Source organism: Phycodurus eques, chromosome 21 (genome assembly GCF_024500275.1).
Source record: "Phycodurus eques isolate BA_2022a chromosome 21, UOR_Pequ_1.1, whole genome shotgun sequence".
In the NCBI taxonomy this organism is placed as follows: Eukaryota; Metazoa; Chordata; class Actinopteri; order Syngnathiformes; family Syngnathidae; genus Phycodurus; species Phycodurus eques.
In genome coordinates, this window is record NC_084545.1 from 15,504,320 (window position 1) to 15,532,232 (window position 27,913).

A 27,913-nucleotide genomic window follows, 5' to 3' on the forward strand; every position below is an offset into this window, starting at 1 on the left:
ATGTTTACTTGGGTGATCTTTGTCTGATGTTTACATTTCTCTGATGATCTTGAAAAGATTGCAAATCATTTTTCATGGCACTGTACCGCTCATATCTATTTTTTTCTGTATTTCTATGACAAACAACTTCAAAAAGTCATTTTAAAAAACTCAAGCAATATAGACAAATATGTAGAAATACCACGGAAGTTACCATATTTAGCATATTGGGCAGTTATTTGGCACCATCTTTGAAAAATAATACACACCATATGGTTTCCCGAAAGACTGCAACTGTTCTCCCAAATATAGTCAGTAATGGCAGTATGGCAAAGAAACTCAACTCAACTCAGCTATCAATTAAACATTACTTCTAGAGCACTTTAAGATGCTGTAAAAGAGTGATGTACATGAAACATAAAAGACAAGAATTAAAATAATAATACAATAATAAATAACTACAGTAAATAAAATGTTATTTTCAGATTGAAATATACAAGCGTTTACCATTACATAGGCATTTAGCAAAAAGGAGGTACAGAGTTTTACTCCTTGTTGCACATGTGTCAAGCTGTTAGTAGACGAAAGGAAACTCAAGAAATACGAACTTCATCTCACTGATGCTTTTGTAATTGCACAAATGTGTCAGATGTTTTAATACAAACTGCTGTACATCAATAGTATACTGCAAAACAAAGTATTATGCTATAGCTATATACAACCCCAATTCCAATGAAGTTGGGACGTTGTGTTAAACATAAATAACAACAGAATACAATGATTTGCAAATCATGTTCAACCTATGGAATACACTACAACGAGAAGATATTTAATGTTCAAAGTGATAAACTTTATTGTTTTTAGCAAATAATCATTAACTTAGAATTTGATAGCTGCAACACGTTCCAAAAAAGCTGGGACAGGTGGCAAAAAAAGTCTGACTAAGTTGAGGAATTCTCATCAAACACCTGTTTGGAACATCCCACAGGTGAACAGGCTAAGGGCACTGCATCGAAAACCGACATCAATGTGTAAAGGATTTCACCACATGGGCTCAGGAACACCTCAGAAAACCAATGTCAGTAAATACAGTTCGGCGCTACATCCGTAAGTGCAACTTGAAACTCTACTATGCGAAGCAAAAGCCATTTATCAACAACACCCAGAAACGCCGCCGGCTTCTCTGGGCCCGAGCACATCTAAGGTGGACCGATGCAAAGTGGAAAAGTGTTCTGTGGTCCGACAAGTTTCACATTTCAAATTGTTTTCGGAAATTGTCCTCCGGGCCAAAGAGGAAAAGAACCATCCGGACTGTGAAGGACGCAAAGTTCAAAAGCCAGCATCTGTGATGGTATGGGACTGTGTTAGTGCCAATGGAATGGGTAACTTACACATCTGTGAAGGCACCATTAATGCTGAAAGGTACATACAGGTTTTGGAGAAACATATGCTGCCATCCAAGCAGCGTCTTTTTCAAGGACACCCGTGCTTATTTCAGCAAGACAATGCCAAACCACCTTCTGCACGTGTTACAACAGCGTGGCTTCGTAGTAAAAGAGTGCGGGTACTAGACGGGCCTGCCTGCGGTCCAGACCCGTCTCCCATTGAAAATGTGTGGCGCGTTATGAAGCGTAAAATACGACAACGGAGACCCCGGACTGTTGAACGGCTGAAGCTGTACATCGAGCAAGAATGGGAAAGAATTCCACCTACAAAGCTTCAACAATGAGTGTCCTCAGTTCCCAAACGTTTGTTGAATGTTGTTAAAAGAAAAGGTGCTGTAAGACAGTAGTAAACGTGACCCTGTTCCAGCTTTTTTTGGAACGTTTTGCAGCCATAAAATTCTAAGTTGATGATTATTTGCTAAAAAACAATCAAGTTTATCAGTTTGAACATTAAATGTCTTCTTTGTATTTGTAGTGTATTCAATTAAAAATAGGTCGAACATGATTTGCAAATCATTGTATTCTGTTTTTATTTATGTTTAACACAACGTCCCAACTTCATTGGCATTGGGTTCGTATAGTATAATGCCACTGTAGAAGTTGATAATATATCAGAATGCATGCACTGCTCTCTTGTGAGTTTTCAATCTCACTCAAGGTTCTCACTATGCCTCAGTTTGCCACCTGCCAGCTTGTAGAAAATGTCCACTGACTCCACGCACTCAAGAAAATAATCAGACTGTCATCTGGTCCCCATGCTCCATTAATCTTCCCTTCTCTTATTAAACCATGAAGTAGCAGGCCTGGCAAGGTGCCCTCCCATCAACAATGTGTAACCAGGAGACACCCACAAGTATGCGGCCTGCACTTCACACAAATGTAAAATGTGTCAGTAGCAATTTAGTCACTAACATGACATGTTGAGATGTGCGGTTATGGTATCACCATGGAGCCATAGAAATATAGAGCCCCGCTGCAAGAAGTAAAGAATGTTAAATATCATTTTTCACCTTCAATTAACAGAACAGTAGTGCGTTTGACTTCAGAGACAGCTGCAAAGCGAGAAGGTAGCAGGACGGGGGAGAAGTGAGGAGATGTCAAGTCCAGTCCAAAATACAGTTACTCAAATAAACGTGAGCGGGTGGGAGAACGTGTGCTTCACATCAGCACGGTGGACGAAATCAGGGCAGAAATATGATGAGATCGGAATCAGTCATAACACTCCGGATACGTAAATGAAGTCCTTCTGTGGAAAGAAAAGGGCCAGCAACCTTTAATCGGAAGCACTCAAACTAAAATCCTTTACCGAACTTAAGCCAGTGAAAGGTGGTTGATTGTCTTTTTAGGCCTTAAACACTGTAAGTGGGGGTGACTTATGAGCAGGGACTACTCTGCATTAGGGGCAGCGGGGCACAGTGCATCACTTATGCCACGTATGTATACTGTTCAAGGTTCATGGTTGAGTTGGACTCTAACTTAGGGCAAGAGGTGGGGTGCACTCATGGGCGTCGAACAGGGCGGAAAAGGTGGGCAACTTTTCAGGGGCCCTGAGCATTCGTGGGACACCTGGCTGTCCGCCGTGTAACATACCGACACACGCGCAGATGCGCCTAACGTGTTTCCAGTGGAGTCCTCCACCGAGGCAAAGATTGCCAGAGAAAGCCTCCGGTAGCCGAGCCACACGGATGAGCAGGGCGGCGCCGTGTCCGAGGCAGGTCTCGGGAAAAGAGCCGACGGTGGGGGTGGGTGTCAGCCACTACAGATGAACGGGAGACAGGAGAGAGGTGTGGAGCACGATTAACCACGGCAATTGGAAAAGAGTCCAAGGTGGAGCAGGACCACAGTCATGCCGTTGTCCCCCTGAGCCAGCAGGATGGAAGCGAAACTGAAATGGTGAAATACACTTTAACGCTACATAGCCAAAATTTCACATTTTTAGCAATTACCGTCAAACGTGTAATGTACTGTATTTATAAATACAGTACATTACAGTGTGCAACTCCACTTGGACATCAGACAGCAACAGTATTGATCTCTGAAGCGAGTATATCAATTCAATACACAGAACTCCCATGCTCAGTTACCACCATACTTATTCTCATTTGGATTGTTTTACATTCAGCGGCACGGTAGGAACTGGTTAGCAAATCTGCCTCACAGTTCTGAGGACCCGGGTTCAAATCCGGCCTCGCCTGTGTGGAGTTTGCATGTTCTCCCCATGCTTGCATGGGTCTTCTCCGGGTACTCCGGTTTCCTCCCACATCCCAAAAACATGCATGGTAGGTTAATTGAAGTCTCTATATTGCCCCGTAGGTGTGAATGATTGTTTGTCTATATGTGCCCTGCGATTGGCTGGCGACCAATTAAGGGTGCGTACCCCGCCTCTTGCCCAGCGTCAGATGGGATAGGCTCCGGCACGCACGCGAGGATAGGATAGAGGATAGCGAGGATAAGCGGTACGGGAAATGGATGGATGCATGCTTTACATTCATGATCTGGAAGTGCATTTCATCCAAATACCGGATTTACTTTAACTATGACTTCACTACAACATTAGCGTCAGTTAGTGAGCGTTAAATAGATTATGCATTCCGGTTGTGCCTTCGGATTTACGTACAAATTCAGATGATGTCATCGCCAGAGTAATGAAACTGTCGTAAACCAAGGACCCCATGCAGTGTGTGAGTAATTTCCCTGGATGCTATTTTGACATTCTGGAAACTTGGTGGAGGTGGCTGTCATATGCCAATTTATTATTGGCCTAGGAGCCCTATAAACTTTGTTTCACACGCCTATGTTTGACATGAGCACTCTGACGATGTACATTACTGGCTAAGATTAGAGTTCTTTATTTATAGCGGATCAAAAATTACTTTTGTTGTCATTGCAATTTAGGACATCGGGGTAGGAAGAGAAACTGGAATTCAAAAGCACAGCAGACAGTAGGAGAGAATACTGTGCTTTCCTTTTGCTGTGTGTGTGAGTGTATTTGGGCGTTTGCGACGGAAAAGTCCATTTGCAATTGTCTTCTGGCGAACAGCAGGACATTTTGAAGAAGTGAAAACACAATGTGCAGAGAGCACCTCATAAACACTTTAGACTGTGATGGCGACAATCAAATCTTGACTTGTGCCTGTTGCATGCTACAATTTCATTACATAAAAAATGCATTTTTTGGACAATGGAAATGCAAGCCAAACTCATATTTGGAAGAGCTCTTGGAATAAATGCATTCTGTGTTTCCCGTGGTGTAATTTCATCGGACTACAACTAATTTTCCCACGTGTTTTGGAGATTTTGTCATGGTCCGATGAAACCAAGGTGGAACTTTTTGGCCATAATTCCAAAAGGTATGTTTGTTGGAAACACAACAGTGCTCATCATCAAAAGCAAACTTGACCTACGTTGAAACATGGTGGTGGCAGTATCATGCTTTGGGGATGTTTTTCTTCTGGACTTGGGGCCTTCGACGAGGTGGAGGGAATTATGAACAGCAGCACAAAAGTACAAAACCCTCAGGCTTCTGCTAGAAAGCAAAAACTAATAAAATGTCAGGAAAACCCTACAAGAACAACACAGACTCCATTCTTTTCTTTTCTTTTGAGGGGGGGGGGGGGTAAATTAGAGACAATTTAAATGGTGGCAGGTGTGTGCCAACTCCCATTTAACATGAGCAATGTAAATGCGTTTGGGTAATTCTGAACACAGCCATGTCCCAGTTACAAACCGAGAGAGGCGGTGTACACCCTGAGCTGGTCGCCAGCCAATCGCAGGGCACATAAGCAAACAAACATTTCACACTCACATTCACACCTACGGGCAATTTATATATATATATATATATATATATATATATATATAGGCCACATTAATAGTGGGAATAGTTTAGAAATGATTTCTTGAGGTCCATTTTTTGTTTTTAGCACACACACAAACCTGGCATTTGCTAAAACCTGGCATTTGAATCGGGGTGGGTAAACTTTTTATATCCACTGGTTAGGTATATGCGTTGTGGCCATTATGCAAGGCCACAACCGCTGCAAGGGCCACTATTTATCCAATAAAATTGGTCAGTATTTGACTGAAAAGAAGTATTCCCATCTTGACAATGAGGTAACCGATTTTCAGTGTAACAACCAAGAGTCGTTCTGTCATCCAAGCCTGCACTAAAATATGTCTTCTTAGGAATATTACACTGCCTGCCAAGGCCCTGTATTCAGCCATAACTTATTGGAGCGCTGAACCATTTCAAGTAATTAGGCTTTAGTGGAGGTGAACAAAAATCTCCTAAATGTCTCTTAAATTACAGTTTAATGACACATTTCACTCTGCCACCAATGACTTCACCGGCTTTGACTTTAACAAGAGTTCACACAAAGAGGCTTAGCTCACATTCATCATCTTAAATGCGCTGTGAAACTATAAATATTTGTATGAGTCTACACCTTACACGGCATTTGGTGATGCAGAATCGTCAGTAACGAAAAGCAAAATAATGTAACTCTAAATGTCAAGCGACTGAATGCCAAGTTTTTATTTATGACGTGAAGATTTGCACAATCAGAAGTTCTGGCTTTTTAAAGATGATAATACACAGAGAGTGATTGGCAAAGGTACGAATTGAACAAAATGTATATTACTGTAGTGGTAGTTTCCAGCGGAGAAGACCTTTATGGCATCACAATCAGAGCTGTGTCAAATGCTGTATGTTTTCTCTCTGACACAGCTAAGCAAAATGATCCATTTTCTTTTTACCACTCTGTAACTCTTTGTTCAAACACGCATGCGGTCAGTTAGGAGACGAGCACTTTGTAAAGAACCCATTGCGGTCACGGCTGCGAGCGGGAGATACGTGTGGAAGTGAATCCCAAGGCTAGAACCTTTGGACAATAACAGCTCAACTTGGCCACAGCAGGTAGTACAGGTTCCACAGCTAATCTGGCTTTCCCCATTCACACTCCAGTCACTGGCAATAATGGTGTCAGCAACACCTGGTGTCTCAAAACACAGCATGGTGGTAGCAGCATCATGCTGTTGGGGCTTTTTTTCCTCTCCACTTCTGTTAGGTTGGATGGTGAACGTTGGTGGACAGCCATTTTCAGGTATCTCCAGAGATGTTCAATTGGGTTTAAGTCAGGGCTCTGGCTGGGCCATTCAAGAACAGTCACGGAGTTGTTCTGAAGCTACTCCTTCGGTATTTTAGCTGGGTGCTTGGGGTCATTGTCTTGTTTGAAGGTGAACCTCCGGCCCAGTTTGAGGTTCTGAGCACTCTGGAGAAGGTTTGCGTCCAGGATATCCCTGTACTTGACGGCATTCACTGTCATCGGGCAGGAGGCGGGGTACACCCTGAATCGGTCGCCAGCCGATCGCAGGGCACATAGAAACAAACAACCGTTCTCACTCACATTCGATGGGGATTGAACCCCGGTCCTCAGAACTGTGAGGCAGACGCTCTAACCAGTCGTCCACCGTGCCGTGGATCTGGATCTTATTCCTGCCATTCCGCTGATTATTTAGGATTTACCTCACCCTCTTAGGTATTTAGTTGTGGCTGTCCTACGAGCTGCCTCCTTCTGGTTGCCATTTGCCTGTGGAATTGAAGGTATTTGTTGCTGTCCTACACATCTGTTTTGCTGACCTGGCGTAGTTCTATCCCTTCGCTTGTGATCATTCATCCTCCCTCGTCAAGATATCGTTCGCCCGCACTTATCTAGTCCGAATGACATTCCAATGTCATTGTTGTATATCCTTGTGTGGTGAAACAGGTAGTCAATGTCACGCTCGTTCTTGGCATAAAGCCTGATGTCATCCATGGAGAGGAGGTTGCTGATCATTGTTCCACTTCTGAACCGATATTCAAAACCGCTCTTGATTATGATCTGAGGGGGTTCAGGCCTATGCAGAACAGCAGCGGGGACAGAGCATCTCCTTGGAGTATGTCACATTTGATGTTCACCTGTCCAACTGGCTTTGAGTTGGCTTCCGGGGTTGTCGTCCACAGTCTCATTGAGGTATTGATAAATGCTGTTAGGATCCTGTTGATCTGATACAGTTCCAGGCACTACAGTATTCATGTGTGTGGCATCGAGTCGTAGGCTTTCTTTCTTGTAGCCCCACCTCCAGGCCTGGCTCCAGAGGGAGACCCCGGTGACCCGCGTCGTCCGTGACAAATTTCCAAATGATTTACAATCATTCCTGGACAACAACATTGAGGCCAATTTACGACATATAAAGTGGCATGCAATCCTTCATCCTTATCCCATTCTTACAAACTACGGTTCATTTTACTCGTGGCTCAAACCCAGAACCGTTTTGGTCTTACATACGACCAGCATACGGCAGCATTCGAGCTTGATGGGAACATGGAGGGGCCGGTAGAACCTGGTAAGTGTTTTCAAGAAAATGATGTCCAAATGTTACAAGCTTCGATCTCAAACGGTTAAGCTACTAGCGATGATGAAAAGCGAGTTTGTATAGAATTAGATGGTTTCTTGTTTGATTCGTCGAAGGAGAAATGATTGGCGAATTTCGACCGTTTTCCATCGCTAGTGCACAGGCCGTTTTCTGCGTCTCCTGACTGCACTGCTGACTCGCTGGTACTTTTGCCGAGTCACAGCAGTGTTGAGGATGTGGTCACGATTCCGCGCACATTTGAATCCTTATTATTAAACTTGGATTTGGTTCCGATTGTAAAGGTCACTGGTGCTTGTAACATGAAATGGGCACCGGCAAAGACCGCTGGTGTCAAAACGACGCACGAGTCTAAATGGCTGTGTGATCTTTTGCTAACGCTGACTTCTGTAGAGACATTGTGTTCAGAACTATGTGTTAAGGTTTTGAAATCATAGGATTGTTCCGTCAAGGATTGGTATTTGGGAAACATGTTGAAACTCTGGAATGCCACGGTGTGTGTAGTTGGAAATGTGTTTGACTGGCAGGAAGCCCCGTCAAAGTTACGTACAAGCTGTTCCCCATCAACGATTGTGGGTGCACTTCCACCCGACACGGCCCCGTGCCTCCGAAGTTAAAAACGACAAGTGATGGAACATGTCAACGTTCAAGCTTCAAGGTGACGGTCCAACTGAACGGTATCACACCAAGTAAGGAAACTGATGTTGAAAAGTTCACGAGTCCTATTAAGTTCTGATATCCACTGAATTGATTCACTTATACCTGTTAGTATTCACGTCCTTCATTTTCCATGTTGTATTTTTAAACACATCTATATTTGGCCTCAGTTTTTTTTACACGATACATTACCAGGTTGGACATAAATCGGTTTGTGAAGCTACACTAACCCTAGTATTTGTGTGGAAAAATTCCCAAGGTTGTCATACTATAAACAGCGTTCCGTGTTCATATCTAGAGTCGGTGTTGCAAGCGACCACTGGTCAAATAATGCTCATATGAAGTCAACTATGCATGTTTTTATCCCGTGAACTTCTAAATGTAACTGGTGTACTTCAAAGGAGTGTAGAAAATGGATGGATGGTTGTCTATTTTATGTATTTTTTTCACTGACCAAAAAAATAAAGAAATCAAACATACGGTATTGCTCCTCCATAAGACGGTGAAGAACAAGACTGATGAGGACCAACGCTCCCTTTTGAAATTCAGTTTCTTCACAAGGTGTGTTCTCCATTGGTGCGAATTGGTCCAGCTTCCTCTAACCAGTCGGGCCGGTAAGATGAGTTGAAACGCCTGCAGATGTCCGCGTCGCAGCGATTGGAGGATCGAGGATCGAGGATCGGCGGATGTGCTCGATCATGCAACCTTCACACGCGCGCGTCCCCTCCTCAGTCGCCGTTCCGGATTCGCAGCGTGAACGCGCTTTCTCCATCGTGCGGCTGGCGCACACGCATCATGGCATCCTCGCCCAATTCCGCTCCTTTTACCCGAGTTTGTATTTATTCGCTACTGTTCGCGGCGGTATTTTGCGAACACAACGACACGGAGGACGAGCACGCAAAGCATACGTACACGGTGGAAATGTTCAAGGAAGCGGTGCCCACTGCGCCGCACTTTGTCATGTTTTACGCCCCACGGTGAGTTCACGCTATTTCCCACTCGCGGCTATTTTAACGCAGCGTTTGCCCAAAGCTATGGAGCGACATAAGAGCTCACCGGCGAGTGAGCTAGTTAGCATACACGCTAGTTGTCGCTTGGCTTCTTTTGTTTTTTTTTTGTATTGGGTTTGCGCTTGTAGTTAGCCTCAAGCTAGCAGCGCAGCTTTTACATTGGTGAGCTCAATTCGGCGAAGTGGATCGGCTATCTTCGGCATTAAATAAGCCAACGCTTTTAATCCATTTGATAGTTTGCTAGCGAGCCAGTGGCTTAGAAGTTAGGTTTTTTTTCGTTTTTTTTTTTAAAGGATAAATGACGTAGTTGAAAGTTGCGAGTCGGGATGCACTGAGCTGACGTGGCACAAGCAGACTTGTTCCTCAGAGTCAGAATCATCTTTATGTGCCAAGTATGTCCCAAAAAAAAAAAAAAACACAAGGAATTTGTCTCCGGTAGTTGGAGCCGCTCAAGTACGACAACAGACAGTCAATTGACAGAGAACACCTTTGAGACAAAAAGACATTGACAAAATGGAACAATAAAGGGTTGCTAGTTATCTGGTAATGCCGCTACAAATTATTATTATTTGTTTGACAATTTTGCAAAAAGATCGAATGACTAATATTGCAATAGCAATAATGACCATTGTGCAAAGGGCGCCGAGACTTCAAGCGAGTAGTGCGATAATGTGGGACGATGTCGATTGTGCAAATGTTGCAGATACTCGTCAGTCAGTGTGCAAATGGAGCAGATGCCGCTCTGGCATGAGTGGCCAGTATTGGTCAGCAACGGAGACTACGGCAGTGAGTGCACGAGTCATATATAATTGGCCCCGCAGAAATGTGACAGCCAACTCAAGACAAAAACAATTGGCAGCATGTTGCAATGGAATTGTAGGTTGGACGTTTAAGAAGGTTGGAATGTTGGAATGTCTACTAGTTCTGGTTTGCATTGATCGGTAACGCCTACCTGAGGGAACGTAGCCGGTGACCGGGACTTTATTACAATTATTGCATTAAATGCCTCTCCTATAGTCATTATACGACACTTTTATCTGACCAGATTTTTATTTTATTTTTTTTACACTTAATAATGACATGTTGAATTGATTCCATTTCATTGCATATTTCATAAGACCGTAACAATGCAGATATTACAACCAAAATTGTGATGCTCAAAAGTGCAGAAGCCAGACACGCCCCTTCCAACTCTCAGAGTTTGTGCCTCCAATCCAGACTATGCAGACAGTATGCTAAGACTGGCCTGGAGACTAGTTGGTGACTTGATGGCGACTCGAGTCTCCGCAGGTTGCTGAGACATCTCCTGTAGTCGCCTGGAGACTTGCCTGGTCGCCAGGGAGTCGCCGTGAAATTGAACATGTTCGAATTCCTTGGAGATGCTCACTATAGAGAAGAACCCTAACATAGTTCATAGTTATTTTTATTTATAATGTTTTCAACTTTGACTCGAGTGTCACAATAAAATATTTTTTTAAAGCCGTCTCTCTACCTTTTGTTGTGAACAGGTGCGGCCATTGTCAGAAGCTGCAGCCAACATGGAATGAATTGGCAGAGAAGTACAACAGCATGGAGGAGCCCCCCGTCTATGTCGTAAAAGTAGACTGCACCCAGGACACCAAGTTCTGCTCCAACGAACACAAAATCCAAGGCTACCCCACGCAAGTATTTCTCTACTTGTCTTCAGTGTATGGTTGCAAAGCGATATGGGAAAAAAAATCCCATCACAATATTTTTATCATATCAGTCGATATTGATGTACCGTCCCCTCCAAAAGTATTGGAACGACAAAGTCAATTCCTTTGTTTTTGTTGTATACCGAAGACCTTTGGGTTTCAGATCAAAAGATGAATATGAGACAAAAGTTCCGAATTCCATCTTTTCTTTCCTGGCATTTACATCTCGATGTGTTAAACAACTCAGGACAGAGCGCCTTTTGTTTGAAGCCACCTACTATTCAGGTGATCAAAAGTATTGGAGCGTGACTGATGGGTGTTTCTAGTTTCTCAGGTGTTGCCTTTTAGATTGATTGCTCAAACATTAGATAGTGCTTGTGTTTGGCTTTAGGTTTCACCTGTGAAAACTACATTTGCTGTTAAGCAAACATTAAGACCAGAGAGCGGTCTATGGGAGAAAAGCAAACCAATTTGAAGTTGAGAGAAGAGGGAAAATCGATCAACGCGATTGAGCTTGCATGGCTGCTTCTGGAACGGGCTCACGAGTCTTTATTGATTATATAACTCAGGATGGTAGCAGCAGAATGGATTCTCAAGTCGACATGTTTACAGAAAAATGCATCCAAAATAATCGGGAGAAGCTTCATCATGCAACAAAACAACGACCTAAAACACACACAACAAAGGACTTCATCAGGGGGGAAAAGTGGAAGGTCTTAGACTGGGCAAGTCAGTCACCGGACCTTAACCCATTAGAGCATGCATTTTACCTCCTGATGAGAAGACTGAAGGGAGAACCCCCCCCCCAAAAACAAACTACAACTGAAACAGGCTGCAGTAAAGGCCTGGAAAAGCTTTTCAATTGAAGAATGCAACAGTCTGAAGTCAATGGGTCGCAGGCTTGATGCAGTTATTGCAAGTAAGGGTTATGCCACTAAATATTAAATGTTATTCACCCATCCATCCATTTTCTGAGCCGCTTCTCATCACGCGGGTCGCGGGCCCGCCGGAGCCTATCCCAGCTATCATCGGACAGGAGGCGGGGTGCGCCCTGAACCGGTTGTCAGCCAATCGCAGGGCACATACATACAAACAAACAACCATTCACACCTACGGGCAATTTAGAGTCTTCAATTAACCTACCACGCGTGCTTTTGGGATGTGGGAGGAAACCGGAGTGCCCGGAGAAAAGCCACGCAGGCACGGGAAGAACATGCAAACTCCACACAGACGGGGCCGGGGATTGAACCCCGGTCCTCAGAACTGTGAGGCAGACGCTCTAACCAGTCGTCCACTGTGCCGCCAAATGTTATTCGCTTTAACTTAATTTAATAATGTGTATCCCAGTACCTTTGCTCACTTGAAAAGTGGGTGGCTTCAAACAAAAGGTGCTCTGTGCTGAGTTGTTTAACACGTCGAGGCACATGCCATGAAATAAAAGTTGGAATTCTGAACTTTTGTCTCATATTCATCTTTTGATCTGAAACGCAAAGAGAAACAAAGGAATTGACCTTGCCGTTCCAATACATTTGGAGGGGATTGCATATCGCGATAGGAAACAAATCAAGATTTTTTTTCTATCTTAACATTTCCTGTTCCTCTTAACCTTTTGAATTTAATATTTTTGTTTCTGAAGTTTAAGATGACCTGCAACATTATACAACTGTGTAATACAAATAAAACATATATTCATAAAGTTAAATCAATAATGAATAATACATATTCATAAAGCTCTCAAGTTTTCCAATTCCAATTTCCGCCCAGGGAGCTGGTAACGAGGCCTACGTTAATTGTCATTTTCAATTGTGCTTACCGGTAGCTCGTCTTTTGCGATACAATTTGTTCGTTGTTTTTGGACGGGGGTGAAGGGTGCATGTTACTCAGTTTCCTTGTCGGACAAAACCAAAATAAATACACGCTGCAGAACCTTTTGTGCCATTTGGCTATTCGGATTGTCCGTCGAAACATTGTCTGACAAATGAAATCTTTCGAAGTCTCTTGACTGCGGTTCATATGCTTATCACGGAAAAGCTATTTTGATTATTGTATTATCGCCTAGCCCCAATTAAGATCTATCTTGGCCGAGCGTCGAGGCCGCTAAACCGCAAGAGTGAGACGCCCGTGAAGCACGGCGCGTCGTCGGTGGCCCCTCCAAGCTTTATTCGGAGAAGTGCGCTGCTCTGGATGTGGTTTTTGCTCACGTCATCACAACACCTTGTTTCGGCCGTATTGGTGCTTTTGGTGCATCGCTACTATTTCTAGCATGTTTGTGTTATTTTTAGGCTAGTGTTGTACAAGCCTGAACAGGCACCTATCAAATACCACGGAATGAGGGAGCTGCACGGCTTTGGAGGACTGGATGTTGAAGACGCTTGAGAAGGAGCCTTCTTCTGTAAGTGAGGCCACGTAATGTAAAGTCGTTGTGTTGAAATCCAGCTGTTAATGAGTCTCACTTGCCCCTCCTTGTTCTGCTTCCTGCACAGGAGCCACCCGTCGATGTTCCTCCAGAGCCCAAGGACGGCATGTATGAGCTCACCACCGGCAACTTTAAGGCGCACGTTAGCAAAGGTAAAACTCCTGTTTGTTAGAACAATGAAAGACAAGTTCCAGCTTTCTTTTATGAGATGAATCTTGCCTTATCACTGTAGCTAAAGCTTTTGTGTTGTGTCCCAAATGCAAAACCTGCTGTTCAAGTTCCAACCAGCAAAAGCGGTCAATCTGGATCCGTTTCTCCTTGCCTTAATTGATGTAACTGACAATTTATTTTACTCCGTCGCACGAGTCGGTGAAAAGCGGAGCAACCCTCGCTGAAGTCGCTACTATTTTGGTTCTCAAGCAAAAAATAAATGACCAGAATGGACAGGACATGACGTAGGCGTTTTTTTTTTCAGGCTGTGTTTATTGGTCCTTCGTTCACATTTTGGCAACAGAGGAGCAGTAAATGTGCTGTAATGGTTGCATTAAACTGCGTAGGAGGTGGCGATTTGCTTTTACAGCACTGTGTCAATCTGTAAACAGCTCGGCCTCGATATAGAACAACATGGTGTACACAACTGTATCTGTCAAGTGTATTGTTGTGATTGTTTGTTAGTTAATTCAGGTTGCCTGAGAATTGGTCCCTTTTCTTTGTTCAGGTGCACATTTCGTCAAGTTCTACGCCCCATGGTGTGGCCACTGCAAAGCCATGGCTCCTACTTGGGAGCAGATGGCCTCCACCTTTGAGCACTCTGATGACATCAAAATAGGAAAGGTGGGCCCTTTTTATCACACATTATTATGGAGAGGATAGCAATTTACAACCCAAATGACCTAGAAACTCAACTATCACCTGTTTGCCCCCCCCCCCCCCCGTTAGTATGTCATGATGGCAGCACATTAAAGCACATTTTCTATTCAAATGAGTGTTTTAATTCCAATGTTGCTGTGTTGTTCTTCAGCTGGACTGCACACAATACCAGGAAGTGTGTCTTCAGTTTGGCGTGCGGGGATATCCCTCACTGCTGTTCTTCAAGTCAGGCGAGAAGGTATGGGACATTTTCTAACTCGGCACATCACGACTTACTTAACATGTTCTTGCAAGATTTTAATAGAAATGGTACAGAAAGTGAAGAACAGGCATGCATTGTTTCATAATTTAAAACTTAAAAAAAAAAAAAAAAAAAAAAATAGTCAAAATACACCCAAAATTTCAGGACGCGATCCCCTTGTAACACTGTGGATTGAAATCAGTTTGGTCGGGGTCATATCGGTTTGTGCAAATGTGTCACCGCCCCTGTACTACCATTGGACCACTGTTGATTGTGCTTTTGTTACCGTGACGATTGGTTGGAACTAAGGGCTGGGACAGTGTGAGCGGGCGGCTACGATAAACCCAGAGAAAAAAAAATTTCACTATAATCACAGCACTTTATGACAAAGCCGACAAGACTGATTGCCAAACAAAAAATACTCCCACCGTGATAAAAGCTTTATTAACCCTACAGGCAATATTTTTAAATAAATCTTATACTGCCATATACTGTATGTACACAAAATATGTATAAATACGCTTAAGTTCCACTGTATTACATTAACTACAATCATTTTACTATCATTCTATTTTATATGTTGCATTATTAATCAAAATTGTATTGAACATTTTTATTATTTTATAACGGCAACCTTCATATACTTTTTGGGTTGGGTGAATTTGAGTTTATAGAAAGGCGCCTAAAGATAAAAGGTATTATCATGAAATTAATGACCGAAAGAAAAGGATGCAGAATCATTTAACCTCAAAATAACAAATACAAACGTGCATTAGGTCTGGTACAAACATAAAGATAATCGGGCTGTTTTTGCCAATTAAGGACAACAAACGCTAAATTATTTGATGATAATTGATAAATGGTCTTCTATTAGATGGCAGGAAGTAAATACTGTCATGAATGGATCCACTTTTTGTGACATTTTTGTTTGTTGGTGTGCCGTGAGATTTTTCAATTGTAAAATATGTTCGTTCGCTCCATAAAGTTTGGAAATCGCTGCTCTAGTCAGATCGGGTATTCAGGTCAAACCAACTTTAGATGACAGAAATAATGGGAACTAACTTACTGTAATTCAATTATTTATTTTTAATTGAATGACTTCACCCACACAACGAAACTTTAGAGCATCATTCGACAGAACGGCGGGATGTTTGCGGCCAACCGTTCATGCTAGCAGTAGCTTGCTAGGCTACATAACATTTTATTGCCGTATCGTATTAAATGTGCGTGAACATACGTCAAGCAAGCCTGAAACGAACGTCCTCTCCTGTCCTGAGCACCGGCGACCACCAACACACGTTTTTCCCCATTTTGCCCTTATAATACAGTCGGCGCGATCCACTCTTGTTGTCGTCGCCACGGTAACGAGTGTATCTGGTCGCATTTGAGTGGGCAAGATAAAGCCCAATGATCGTAAAAAACAGGATGCGGTGGTATCGGAATACAAGATTTGATTGCAGTAGTCTGACATAGTGCAATCGTGAAAGAGCAAATTTGTCTCGTAGTTTGATCCGGGCATTACGTGTTGTCTGTCCCACACCGCCGACATTTTTAACATTTTTTAAAATTGTATGATTATTTGTTTAATTTTAATTTGTTTTAAAATAACTTGATTGGCCGTCAGATATTTACAGTACGACGTCAAAAGACACGCGACAAGGCTAAAAATAAAATAGCTTTCGGATTCCAATATCTTGTGCACGCGGCGACGCGGAGTAAATTTGTCTTTTGCGGAGGCGATCAATGACGTCATTGATCGGATCGGCGAATTACGACCTTAAAGCCGATCAGCATAAAATGCGAAATATCGGCCGATACCGATCAGCCCGATAAAATCGGTGTAAAGTCTATTTGTAACAGGCTTTTTTAATACAAATGGCTCCTAAGTCAAACACACATCACTAAGCCTTTTTTTTTTTAATAAACACCATACTCAATGTCGTGTTCAGAGATTAATAATATCTCTGGTGACAAATTGAAGGTTATTGCTTATATGTGCTTCCCACTGCAGATAGAAGTAACGCGTTACAAAGGAAAGCGAGACTATGACACCCTCAAAGACTTTGTGGATCAGATGTTGAACGCTGCAAAGATGAAAGAGGAAGAAACCGATAAAGAAGCGGAGGAAGAAGCCAAGGAGGCGCCAGAAAAGGTAGAAGTCAAAGAAGACGCCAAGGAGGCGCCAGAAAAGGTAGAAGTCAAAGAAGACGCCAAGGAGGCGCCAGAAAAGGTAGAAGTCAAAGAAGACGCCAAGGAGGAGGAGAAGGTGAGCTTGATGTGCATCATGATCCTGATGGGAAGAAAATGTTTCAACTGGTAACTAAGAGGAGAGTTTCACCTTATAAAATTGACATTGACAATTTCCAAATGACCAGAAAGGACAGGGTAATCACATGTGTGATGTACGTATTAGTGGTGGGACTTTAACGTATTAATCGCGATTAATTGATCACAACAAAATAGTGTGTAAAAAAATGTTGTCGCATTTTAATGTCAGTGCACGACTTCCTGGTACACCAATTACACTGCACTGGCTCACACGTCAGACGTCATGGCTAACCACATCGCCATGCGGCTAAGGGCTAGTACAATGGCGGAATCCGATGAAGGACTGTTGGGAGGTCAATTTAATGCAAAAAAAGAAAACAAAAAACTACGCGATAAAAAGGATAGTCTTGTGCAGACTATGCAAAAAGGAGTTTGCGTGCCATCAAAACACCTCAACCGTCTTGTACAGTCTAAATGCAAAGCACGTCAGAGCAAGCACAGAGAAAGCCGAAGCTGTTAGCGCTAGCAGTCACGCTATGAGTTCTGAGAGTTGTAATACAATTAAATGCATCTTTCCAGAGATAACAGTATTGACGTCCGTCTTATTATTTGATTGTCGTGCACACAAAAAAATAAGAATAATTTTTGGGTAAAATATTGTTATACGATTAAAATGCAATTCATCAAGATTAATTACAAAGCCTCCGATTAATTGGATAAGTTATTTTTCAATTGAGTCCCACCACTATGACGTATCCGCTTTGATTGGTCCCGCCCTCACTTTGGCAACAAAAGAGCAGTTTGCATACAAATACATCAATTTGCTTTTTTGCTGATCATAAAAGTGACTTTCTAAGGGATGGGAGAATCTCTCTGTGAATGTTCTGAACTCCTGTTTCATTCAGCACAGGGGCTTTTTTCCTAGTTCGAGGGATGAGCAAAGTTCATGACTTATTAAATAACTGATGTGAGCGTAAATCTTTGCTTCTGTAACCTTTTTGGGCACCGTGTCGTTGGCAATTTTCCGCAGCAATTGACTCCATGATTGCCTTCCACCCAGCTCGTATCTTTCTCGACATATGGCAAACAATGCGAACATTATTCCCCTCTTGTTGTCTGTTTCTGCCCACAGTCCAGCATCTTGAACCTGACAGAACACAACTTTGATGAGACCATCGCCAAAGGATTCACTTTTGTCAAATTCTTTGCTCCATGGTAGGATCGTTACGTTGGCTGTCACTTTATTTCATTGACAGAATATTTTGTCATACTTGTGTATTTAATCTAGCGATGGGCAAACTTTTGTGTGTCCCAATGGTCCTACGGCATGCCGGAGCCTCTCCCAAGAGGCGGGGTACACCCTGAACTGCCAATCGCGGGGCACATACAAACAAACAAACAACAAACAACCATTCGCACTCACATTCACAACTACGGGCAATTTAGAGTTGTCCATTAACCTAGCGCGCATGTTTCTGGGATGTGGGAGGAAACCGCAGTGCCCGGAGAAAACCCGCGCTGGCACGGGGAGAACATGCAAACTTTGGGATTTGAACCTCAGTCCTCAGAACTGCGAGGCGGATGAGCTAACCAGTCTGTACATCGTGCCGGCGAAATTCATACATTATACACTTAATTGTAATCAACCGATTATTTCATAAACTACAAATGCATTTATCATTATTATACAATGCAATTAATTAAAAACTTATTTGTTGCGGATGAAATGAATAAAGAAAATCAATAACCTTACTGGTTTCAAGGTGATACTCGACTTTCTTTTTTTAAACGAATGCCAGAAATATTAGAGCACTCTGGATGATTTCAATGCTCAGGGTGCCTGATTGAAGAAGGGGGCGGGCTGTATGCGGTCAGCAGCCCAAACTAGGACACCCCCGATTTAATGGACTGTGGTCCTGTGCAGGTGCGGCCACTGTAAACATCTGGCTCCAGTGTGGGAGGATCTTTCCACCAAGGACTTTCCTGCCCTGACCGACGTCAAGATTGCCAAAGTGGACTGCACAGTGGAGCGCACGCTCTGCAACAAGTACTCTGTAAGTCCGCACGCAAGGATGTGTTGACACCGGTTGGGCCCCTGACAGTCGGAATACATAAAGCACTAAAAGTGTTACGATGGGGAAAATGCTCCTCGCACTTGCAGCTATAAACGACGTCATTGGCTGTAATCTGTTTGCAAATGAGGTGTGGAAACTGGGATCGCCATTTTAACAATCTTCAATCGTTTAATCTTTAACGAAGTGCTGCCATGAGCATTCGAGATTCGCACCGCAGCGACGGTGCAACAATGTGGCCGATTTTATAGCCCGATTCTTTCCGGTACCCCTCCTCAGGTGCAAGGTTACCCCACCCTGATGATCTTCCGCGCCGGGAAGCAGGGCAATGAGTATAATGGCCCCCGGGAACTGGAGAGCCTGCACGACTTTGTCCTGAAGCAGGTGAGGGATGAGCTGTGAGGACCGCCTGCATTGCAATTGTGGCCCCTCGGGCGGCGGCGGCGGCGGCAGCGGCAGCAGCGGCAGCAGCAGCGTGTGCCCTGCACCAGCCAAACCTCACTCTCTAGTTTTACTGTGTTGACAGAACAATTTTGGGTGTTTGGGTATGCGAATGTATTTCTCATTCTTGGTTCTTTCAAAACCTCTTATAAAGTTTCTGAAAAAGGGGGGCGGGGGGGGGGGGGGTCTCGGTTCTTATCCGACGTGATTTGTAGTAGCCTTTTTTTTTTTTTTTATATACATGGGATCTGTTGTTCAAATGCAAGCCATTAATTGTTACCTTTCAGTGTAACTTAACTCTCAGGGACAAAGCTCACTGAGCTTGGAGTCTGACACGAAGAAATTTGAAGACCGATCAGCTCCTCTATGGTGCCCCATAATATCTCCATTACTCAAGAAGATTTTAGTTTCTGCTGCTTCGGTTTATCTGAAAACCTGAATGGTACTCTCTAAATATCCTCAAAAGGGTTGATGGACGTTTTTAGAACAGAACGTCACCAATCGTGGACGACATGCGGTGTAGTTTTAAAATAGTCTTATTGTTTGGACTTTTGAAAGGAAGTGTTCTCTGTGGCCCAGTGGGGTCAAAGCACTGATTTTAGTTTCTAAAATCTCATCCGTGAAGAAGTTGAATCGATCGATCAATCACTCAACCAAACCATTGTTTTTGCTCCATATGCTGAAACCGTTTCTTTATTTTTGCACAAAGTGGACAGTAAATGAGATGTGATGCACATGTTGCTCTTTGACAAAGTAATACAAGGTACACACAAATCGGTTTTTTGCCAGTAAATCTTTATGGAAAGCACATGGTCTAAGGAACTTCAGTGACACTTTTTTGTTTGTTTGTTGTTGGTTTTTTTTGTTATGCAGTCATGGGTTGTGCTCAGCCCACGGATTTGTACAAAAAAAAAAAAAAAAAACACTAATGGCAAGTTGTAACATGAGATTTCATAATAATAAAAAAAAAAACTAAAAAAAAAGTTTGCTTCTCCACGTGTCTCATAAGGTGTAATTCATTTTTTAACAAAGGTGCAATAAATAAACTGCGAATGTACAAGTATTTACACAAGAACATGATCACAAATGTAAACAGCAGCTTACCAGAGGTATATTTTGTGTTTGATGATTGGCTAGGCACATTAGGTATTGAGATTCTTAGTATTGCTGTTAGATTTTCATTCAAATATATTGTCTAAAAAAAATCCACAGAAGAAAGAAAATGTACAAACGTGAATGATGATGTTTTTGCACACTTTCGTGACAGGCTGTCAGCAGCATCGCGACAGAAGTGGGTGTGTTGGGCGGATAGGGCCTTATTCTTGACTTGTTTGGACCAAAACATCCCGAGCCGCAACATGCATCATGTTGAACACACAAATATTGACACGGGGTGGGGGGGGTGTTATTTGGAGGAAGGTGCTGCTAAAATAGCCTGTGGACACTTTGGTTCAGTCTTTTATATTTTGGGAGTGTAAATATAATTTGAGAAGCAAATAAATGGTGAACAAAAAACAGGATTTGACTGCACATGATCATTGCTTTTGCCACAGTTTTAACACCCAAAAAGTTGACTGTTTTACGCCATGTGACCTTAATAAAGACCTGTGAAGTGAATTCAAGAGATATCCTTCTAAAAATGGATCAAAACGTGCAAAGACAGATCTATGTCGTGCTCAATTGTGATGATACGGCGTGAAATATTCTTTTGGGTGCGGTGCATACACCCCTCCCCCACTATATAGAAAGTGTAACACCTTCATTGCATGAGTGGTTACCCTGCGTAAAGTTACTAATGCGACGTGGCCGAAAGCAACTGAAGTGGACCGCGGCCAAAAAGTCATTTACTGCACACGAAGCGCTGCAGTGGTAAAAATGTGACCCTGTATTGAGTTTTGTGGCTCCACATACAAAATACTGTAAAATATTTGATTGAACCACAAAGCCGCGGCACGATTGGCACGGGAGAGGCGAATAGCCACGTCGAAGGTGGAGGATAAGGGAGTGGCTAGCGACCCCACTGATGATAAGCGGTTCGGAAAATGGACGAATGGCTGGATTGCAATGATCAGCGCGCATCCTGTTCACTGACCGCACGGATGCATTTCAGTGACTCGGCCCCTTGGTTTCGTCACAGGTACGTTACTTAACTGAATTGAAGATTATATATATGTATACACACACACACACTGTATTGGTACTGTAGTGTGTGAACAGCTCATGTACGTTTTTGATTGTAGAAACCCCACGCCCAAAGCATGCGAGCGCACAGAATTTTCTCCATGATTATGAGGTCTCATTCTGTATACTCCGCGTTTGTTTTAATCGTTCACACTTGGCGGGGTTGTTAACATCGCTCTTCTATTGCGGTGTGTCAAATTTACAAGACATTGGTTTTCGCTTTACAGGGACTTTAATGACAACGGCTTGCTGCTGGGTAATTTAGACCCCAAAAAAATTAAAAATGCCCAGAATTTTGCCTGTGATTGGGATTATCTCCTGGTGGGACTTGGACTGGCACTTGAAATCATAAGAACTGATAAGAATTTTACAGTCACTGGGAGCACGCTGGCCATTAATCCAGAATGAGGATGATAAATTCCAGACGAAATGGGCGTGGTCTGTCCGCCTCCATAATCTGTTGCCAAAACCTGCCATTAGAAGGTGATTAAACACGAATGGGACGGGCATGAAAGCAGCACTCCGACTGGTCTAACCACAGTTCAGTTTTGCCCACTCATCGATGGAGAAGGTGCAGTCAGAATCACTTGGAGCATCTTTGCCGGAAGTTTCCACGAGATGACACGCATTGTCCCTTTAAATCCATGTCCGATTTTCCAAGTAACGCTCGAGACGTCCCTGGGATTACCGTAACCACACGCAACGCTGAACGTCCCGCGCAGGTCTGAGGAACCGCATCGACGGCCAACCTAACTACCGCAATGCCCCACTCCCCAGTGGGGAGCGTCAATGGCAGCCGCAGGCCCGCACCACCATGTTCTTGTATTTCTTCAAAATGACGTTGGAGTTGTCGTCAAAGTAGAGCACGGAGATGGCGTGGAGCTTGGTGGGGGCGCAGCAGGGCTTCGGGACATTCTCGGGATTCATCAGGTGCACCTGAAAGAAGACAGCGGCTTATTATGCTTGGAACGTAAGACGACTCTTGCCACGCGTACGCGGGTCGTACCAGAGTCTGTACGATGGCGTGGTTGGTGGCATTCATGTGGGCGTTGAGGGGGAAGGAGCACTCTCCTTCACAATAGTTGGCGGCGTAGCCTTCAGGCGCAATGATCCAGTCCTAAAACATGGGAAGCGTTTTACATTTGGATGAAGTACTGTTGTTGAGCTGAAATGTTAAAGAAGGAAAGGAAAAGTGGACTATTGCACTGTGTTTTTCCCCCCTACCAATTGTATTGCAGTATAATTTAGGACTGGGCGATACGGCCTTAAAATACAATCTTTCCCCCCCCCCCCCAATAAAAATCAAATTTTAATGGATTGTTTCACCCGCTTCACTGAGAGAAAAAAAAAAAAAAAAGCAAATGACAATGACAGTCATTATTAAAAACTCTTTCTTTGTCTTTGCAAATTGCAAATGATTTTGCAAAGCTGACTTGCCAGGCGAAAAAAAAGATCAACTCGAATGGCTTGAAAACCGGAGTCAAGTTCGAGCATGTGAAACCAGCAAGAGCTGCAAATGAGCAAACGTTCCATAAGGAATAAATAAATGTCGCACTGCAAAGAGGCATTTGTCGTTGGTGAAATTTATGAAATTAGTATTGGAAGCGACAGGAAATATACGTGCCGTATACAGTATTGGCAAGTAAACGATTGCACTGGCGGTGTGTGTGTGTGTGTGCCGTGAATTCACATTTGCACATGCAGAATCACGGAATATATTCAACACGTTATCGCAGGGATCAGAAACAATACTGACGCGTTGAAACGGCGAGGAAACGCGGCCGGCCTGATTGCACTTCCTCGCTGAGCGTCCGTGTCGGCCACACACGCCGCCATTGACACACATGCAGTACATGCAACGGGACGAGGGTAAAAGTGATGAGAAGTGTCCGTCTGATATTTAGGGACGATCAACCCGTGAGCAAATTTCTGCTTTGAGTTATTATCCATCCATCCATTTTCTGTCGCGCTTCTCCTCACGAGGGTCGCGGGCGTGCCGGAGCCTATCCCAGCCGTCATCGGGCAGGAGGCGGGGTACACCCTGAACTGGTTGCCAGCCAATCGCAGGGCACATACAAACAAACAACCATTCGCACTCACATTCACACCTATGGGCAATTTAGAGTCTCCAATTCATGCATGTTTTTGGGATGCGGGAGGAAACCGGAGCGCCCGGAGAAAAGCCACGCAGGCACAGGGAGAACGCGCAAACTCCACACAGGGGGGGCCGGGGATTGAACCCGGGTCCTCAGAACTGCGAGGCTGACGCTCTAACCGGTCGTCCACCGTGCCGCTGACTTATTATCGCCAAAGATATTAGTATTGTTTTTAATGAATAACTGTAGCTTCAATATGTCGGTAAAAGATGTATTTACGATGGCCGACCCTGCATTATTTGTGCGTACTCATGGAGCTTCTGAGGAGCTTCTAAAGTTGCTCACAGAGGACGAACAAAAACAAGGACGAAATCACAGGTTTGCGTGTCAGACGCGCGCACCCACCATTGAAGCACCAATGTGTGCGTGCGCGTGCGCGTGTGCGCGGTTAGTGAACGAGGCCCGATGAGCTTCAGTGGAGCAAATTCCGCATGAATCTCTGAAGTTTGTCTCAGCACAAGTCCTGCTCAAGCATTTTGGTCTGTGAACTCACTCAGGCAAGTCATACTTCTTGTCTCCTTCGACTCTTTTCTGGCACATTCTCAGCACCTAAGAGTGTGCGTGTGTGTGTGTGTGTGTCCCTGTTGGTGTCAGCTCAGTGTTTCCAGACAGCTTGTTTGAAAGGTATGTTATTTTTATTCGTCTCTCTGTAAAACACAACTAACACACGCAAACAGAACGCCAACGTCGTTAAATCTGACATCTTGAGGTCTCCGAGCTACTTAAGTCCGCTTTTTTTGTCAGACGGACGTTGTTTTCTTGGCACTCGCCGCGTGTCAGGAATTACGCAGTAAAGCAGTCAAGCGATGCTGCGGGCTGCATTCAAAGGCTCACTACGACTATATTCACAAGAGGCTTTCAATCTGGATTGCAGTTCAGCTCTTCGGAGTCATGTTTTAAGATGAGAAACGGACTTGTTTTTTGTTTTGTTTTGTTTTGTTTTTTTTCCCCCCAGAACTAAACCTCAACATTTTGAAGGCGGCCAGAAACTCGGCAGAAACTCTCGCATATTTGGAAGTGCAGGGTTCCACCTGCCCCGAGATTGTGCATACTTGGTGACTCGAGCATAACCGACCTCCCAAATAAATATTCACAATCAATATTCGTATATTGCATTAGAAAAAATGTCTGCGGAAGGAAAAAAAATGAATGACATAATTTTGTAACTATTTTCCCCATAGGAAGTAAAAAATGTACAAACTAAAAAGTCCGTCCCAAACTTGGTGAATCATAGATACACCTTCAAAATTCCACTGACAGAAGTGTAAAGGGACATTAAGCATGTATTATTCTGCATACCGCTTAACCTGTCGAGGGGTCACGGGCGAGCTGACGCTCATCCCACCCAGCATGAGGATAAGCCGTGCACGGATGTCAGGCGAGTGAACGACAAAACCAAAACACTAAATTCACTATGACAAGTGTCTCTTGCTTTGAACGTGACTTCACAAGTGTATATTTACAGTATAACGCCGCGCATAACAGTGGTTGGATTTGAGCAAATTCCGCATGTCACAGTGTCCGGGGTTTTCCACGTTTAGGATTCCACTGTACTGTTGCTTATATCTACTAAGTCTATTTTATTTTTCCTCGCTGCATTTTTTGGTTAACTCGATTCCAGCCCATCCACTTGAAGCGTACTGCCAGCGTACGCGTCCTTTACCTGCCAGCCCAGCTCTCGAAAGCTGACGTAGAGCTCGTGCCTTCTGCAGGCTGACTTTTGATCGCTGCCGTTGTAGTCTGAAAGAGAGAAATTATTATTTGTTCATGTATTTTTATTCAGGACATTTTAAAAAAGTGTTACAATGACCAATACTTTAAATATAACTTACACCTTACTATCCAGTATATTTAGACACTAAAAATATTCAGTGGGTCCACGTCTTTCCATGGTTGTAAGCAGTTAAAAAAAAAAAAAAAAAAAAGAAGAGAAGAGAAAATGGCATTTGAGGCTTGGCATCATTACGGTCACGTTTTTCTAAATATCTCCCAATTCAACCGTGCAACTGTGACACAGTGCTTTCTGAAGAACAACTGTAATATGCATGCAAGACGCTTGGGTGTGGACGCATTTGAGGGCGTAACCGGCGCTCAGGCCCAAAAAGCTCATTACGGTGCTCACTGTGCCGCGCATTCGCAAAGACTGCACCCGATTGAATTAATCAGCATTCAAATATTGCGCTGGCCCGAGTACAAGAAGTGACTCGCACCGCGCAAGCAAACCGGCCTCGAGGACTTCTCCTGCGGTTTGCGCTTAACGATCTTGCGGCCGAGCGGCAGGGGAGGAGGAGACAGCGCAGGTATTGCTTTCCGAGTCGAGTAGGTCATTGCTGGCATGCGTCACCGCGCTGAAGTCAGGACGGCGATGCCGACTTTCCGCCGACGCCTTCTCTCGCTCGCTTTCGCTGACACGCTTTACGTCTTGCGGGCGCTCCGTCGGAGACAATGGCAGGAAGAGCACGGCACCGCGCCGGGTCCTGCCGCAACATCCACAGAGAGGCGGCACGCAGAACCGAAAAGGCGTGGGTGAGTAACCACGACCGCAATATGCTCTCCCTTGCGCCCTAATGTGCTCGCTGACGGCAAGCCCACGGGTTGCCATTTTCTCCAAGTAGCCGTCGCAGAAAAGCAAGAAGTTGGAACCGTTTCCAGACGAATGCGAGCGCCTCCGTCACAGGGAGTCGGACTGCAGACATTGGTGTTTGTCACCAGGTCGTCAACCGCTTGTCAACAGCGACCTCGCTTAAGCAGCTGCGATTCTAATGGGACGCGACAAACACGCATGGTGTGCACAAAAGCGTGTTTCCATTGACTGCTACACCATCTCAACAACAAATGTACAAACCACAATCAAATGCCATCTGTTATCAACGATGCTAATCGATGCATGTCACAAAAATCAATACAGCTCTGCTTACCTTTTGGTTTTGACATGACAGCCGGCCGGGGGCGTCGTGCTCGTAGGGAACGACAGTGTTACCGCATGATAAGGCCTCTAAGTCGTATGTGTCAAAGTCAAACACACGTGTGACGCGTGCAGTGCACGAGACCGGCGTCATTAACATCCCGCCACCAAAAGTAGCAATTTTTTAACTGCACTTTACGACACTACAAACGACACGGCTTTTAATTAGACGCTATCACGGTATGAAACATTATATTAGAGGCATAGATAACAATCAAACCTGACAATTGTAACTACAGCAACACATGCTGGGAAATGCCTCTGATTGCCGAACAGACGCAAAACATTGCGACGTGAATTGCGTATGACACACAAACTACAAAATCCGTTAACGCAGCGCAACAGCTACAGCGCCTGGAGTAAGTATTCAACACGTCACCGTTTTCCTCACTAAATATATTTGTTGATGTTGGGAACAGCCCAAGCAATCCATACATACAAAGAAAGTAGAACAAATAAGATCAGAAATTAAGTTGTGGGTAATCATGGGAAATGACACGGAGAAAAAGTATCGAACACATGAAGAAAGGGAGGAGCAAAAAAAGCATGGAAAGCCAAGACAACACCTGAAATCTATTACTCATCAAACAGCAATCCGGCCCCTTGTCAGTGCAAATGAAAATCAGCTGGTTCAGTCCTAATTGATGGCCTACAAAAAGGTCTCATTGCCAAGGTGTGAGTCAAGACACATCTCGTGATAAGTAAGGGCAAAGAGCTGGCTCAAGACCATCGCAAAGTAATTGTTGCAATGATCTCACCCCGTGTGGTCAAAATCATCACAAGAACGGTGAGCAAAAAAATCCCAGAACCACACGGGGGACCGAGTGAACGGACCAAAGTAACAAAGGCTACCATCTGTAACACACTACGCCGCCAGGGACTCAAATCCTGCCGTGCCACAGGTGTCCCCCTGCTTAAGGCGGTCCACGTCCAGGCCCGTCTGAAGTTTGCTAGAGAGCATTTGGATGATCCCGAAGAGGATTGGGAGAATGTCATATGGTCAGATGAAACCAAAATAGAACTTGTTGGTAGAAACTCAACTTGTTTCCTGGTTCGTTGCTGGAAAAAAAAAAAAAAAAAAAAAAGTGTCAAAGCTCGTTGGCTAGGCCACTCCAGGACCTTGAA

General features: G+C 43.9%; 2 protein-coding genes across 2 annotated transcripts in view; one reads left to right on the top strand and one right to left on the bottom strand.

The window, feature by feature from the left end:
• Positions 1-9,116: 9,116 nt before the first annotated feature.
• txndc5 (thioredoxin domain containing 5) lies at positions 9,117-21,310 on the top strand. Its single transcript, XM_061666171.1, is given in 11 exon segments — positions 9,117-9,469; positions 11,011-11,163; positions 13,461-13,521; positions 13,523-13,570; positions 13,662-13,746; positions 14,313-14,428; positions 14,616-14,702; positions 16,717-16,971; positions 18,106-18,188; positions 18,898-19,027; positions 19,325-21,310. Coding segments are annotated over 11 exon segments (1,479 nt in total). The 5' UTR covers positions 9,117-9,131; the 3' UTR covers positions 19,448-21,310.
• The window catches only part of bmp6 (bone morphogenetic protein 6), a 49,767-nt gene continuing 41,876 nt past the window's right edge, over positions 20,023-27,913 (bottom strand). The window contains exons 5-7 of the mRNA XM_061666172.1: positions 25,487-25,563; positions 22,674-22,784; positions 20,023-22,603 (exon numbers count right to left, since the gene is read on the bottom strand). Coding sequence (XP_061522156.1) covers positions 22,454-22,603; positions 22,674-22,784; positions 25,487-25,563 — 338 coding nt within the window. The 3' untranslated portion in view covers positions 20,023-22,453. The remainder of the gene's footprint in view (positions 22,604-22,673; positions 22,785-25,486; positions 25,564-27,913) is intronic.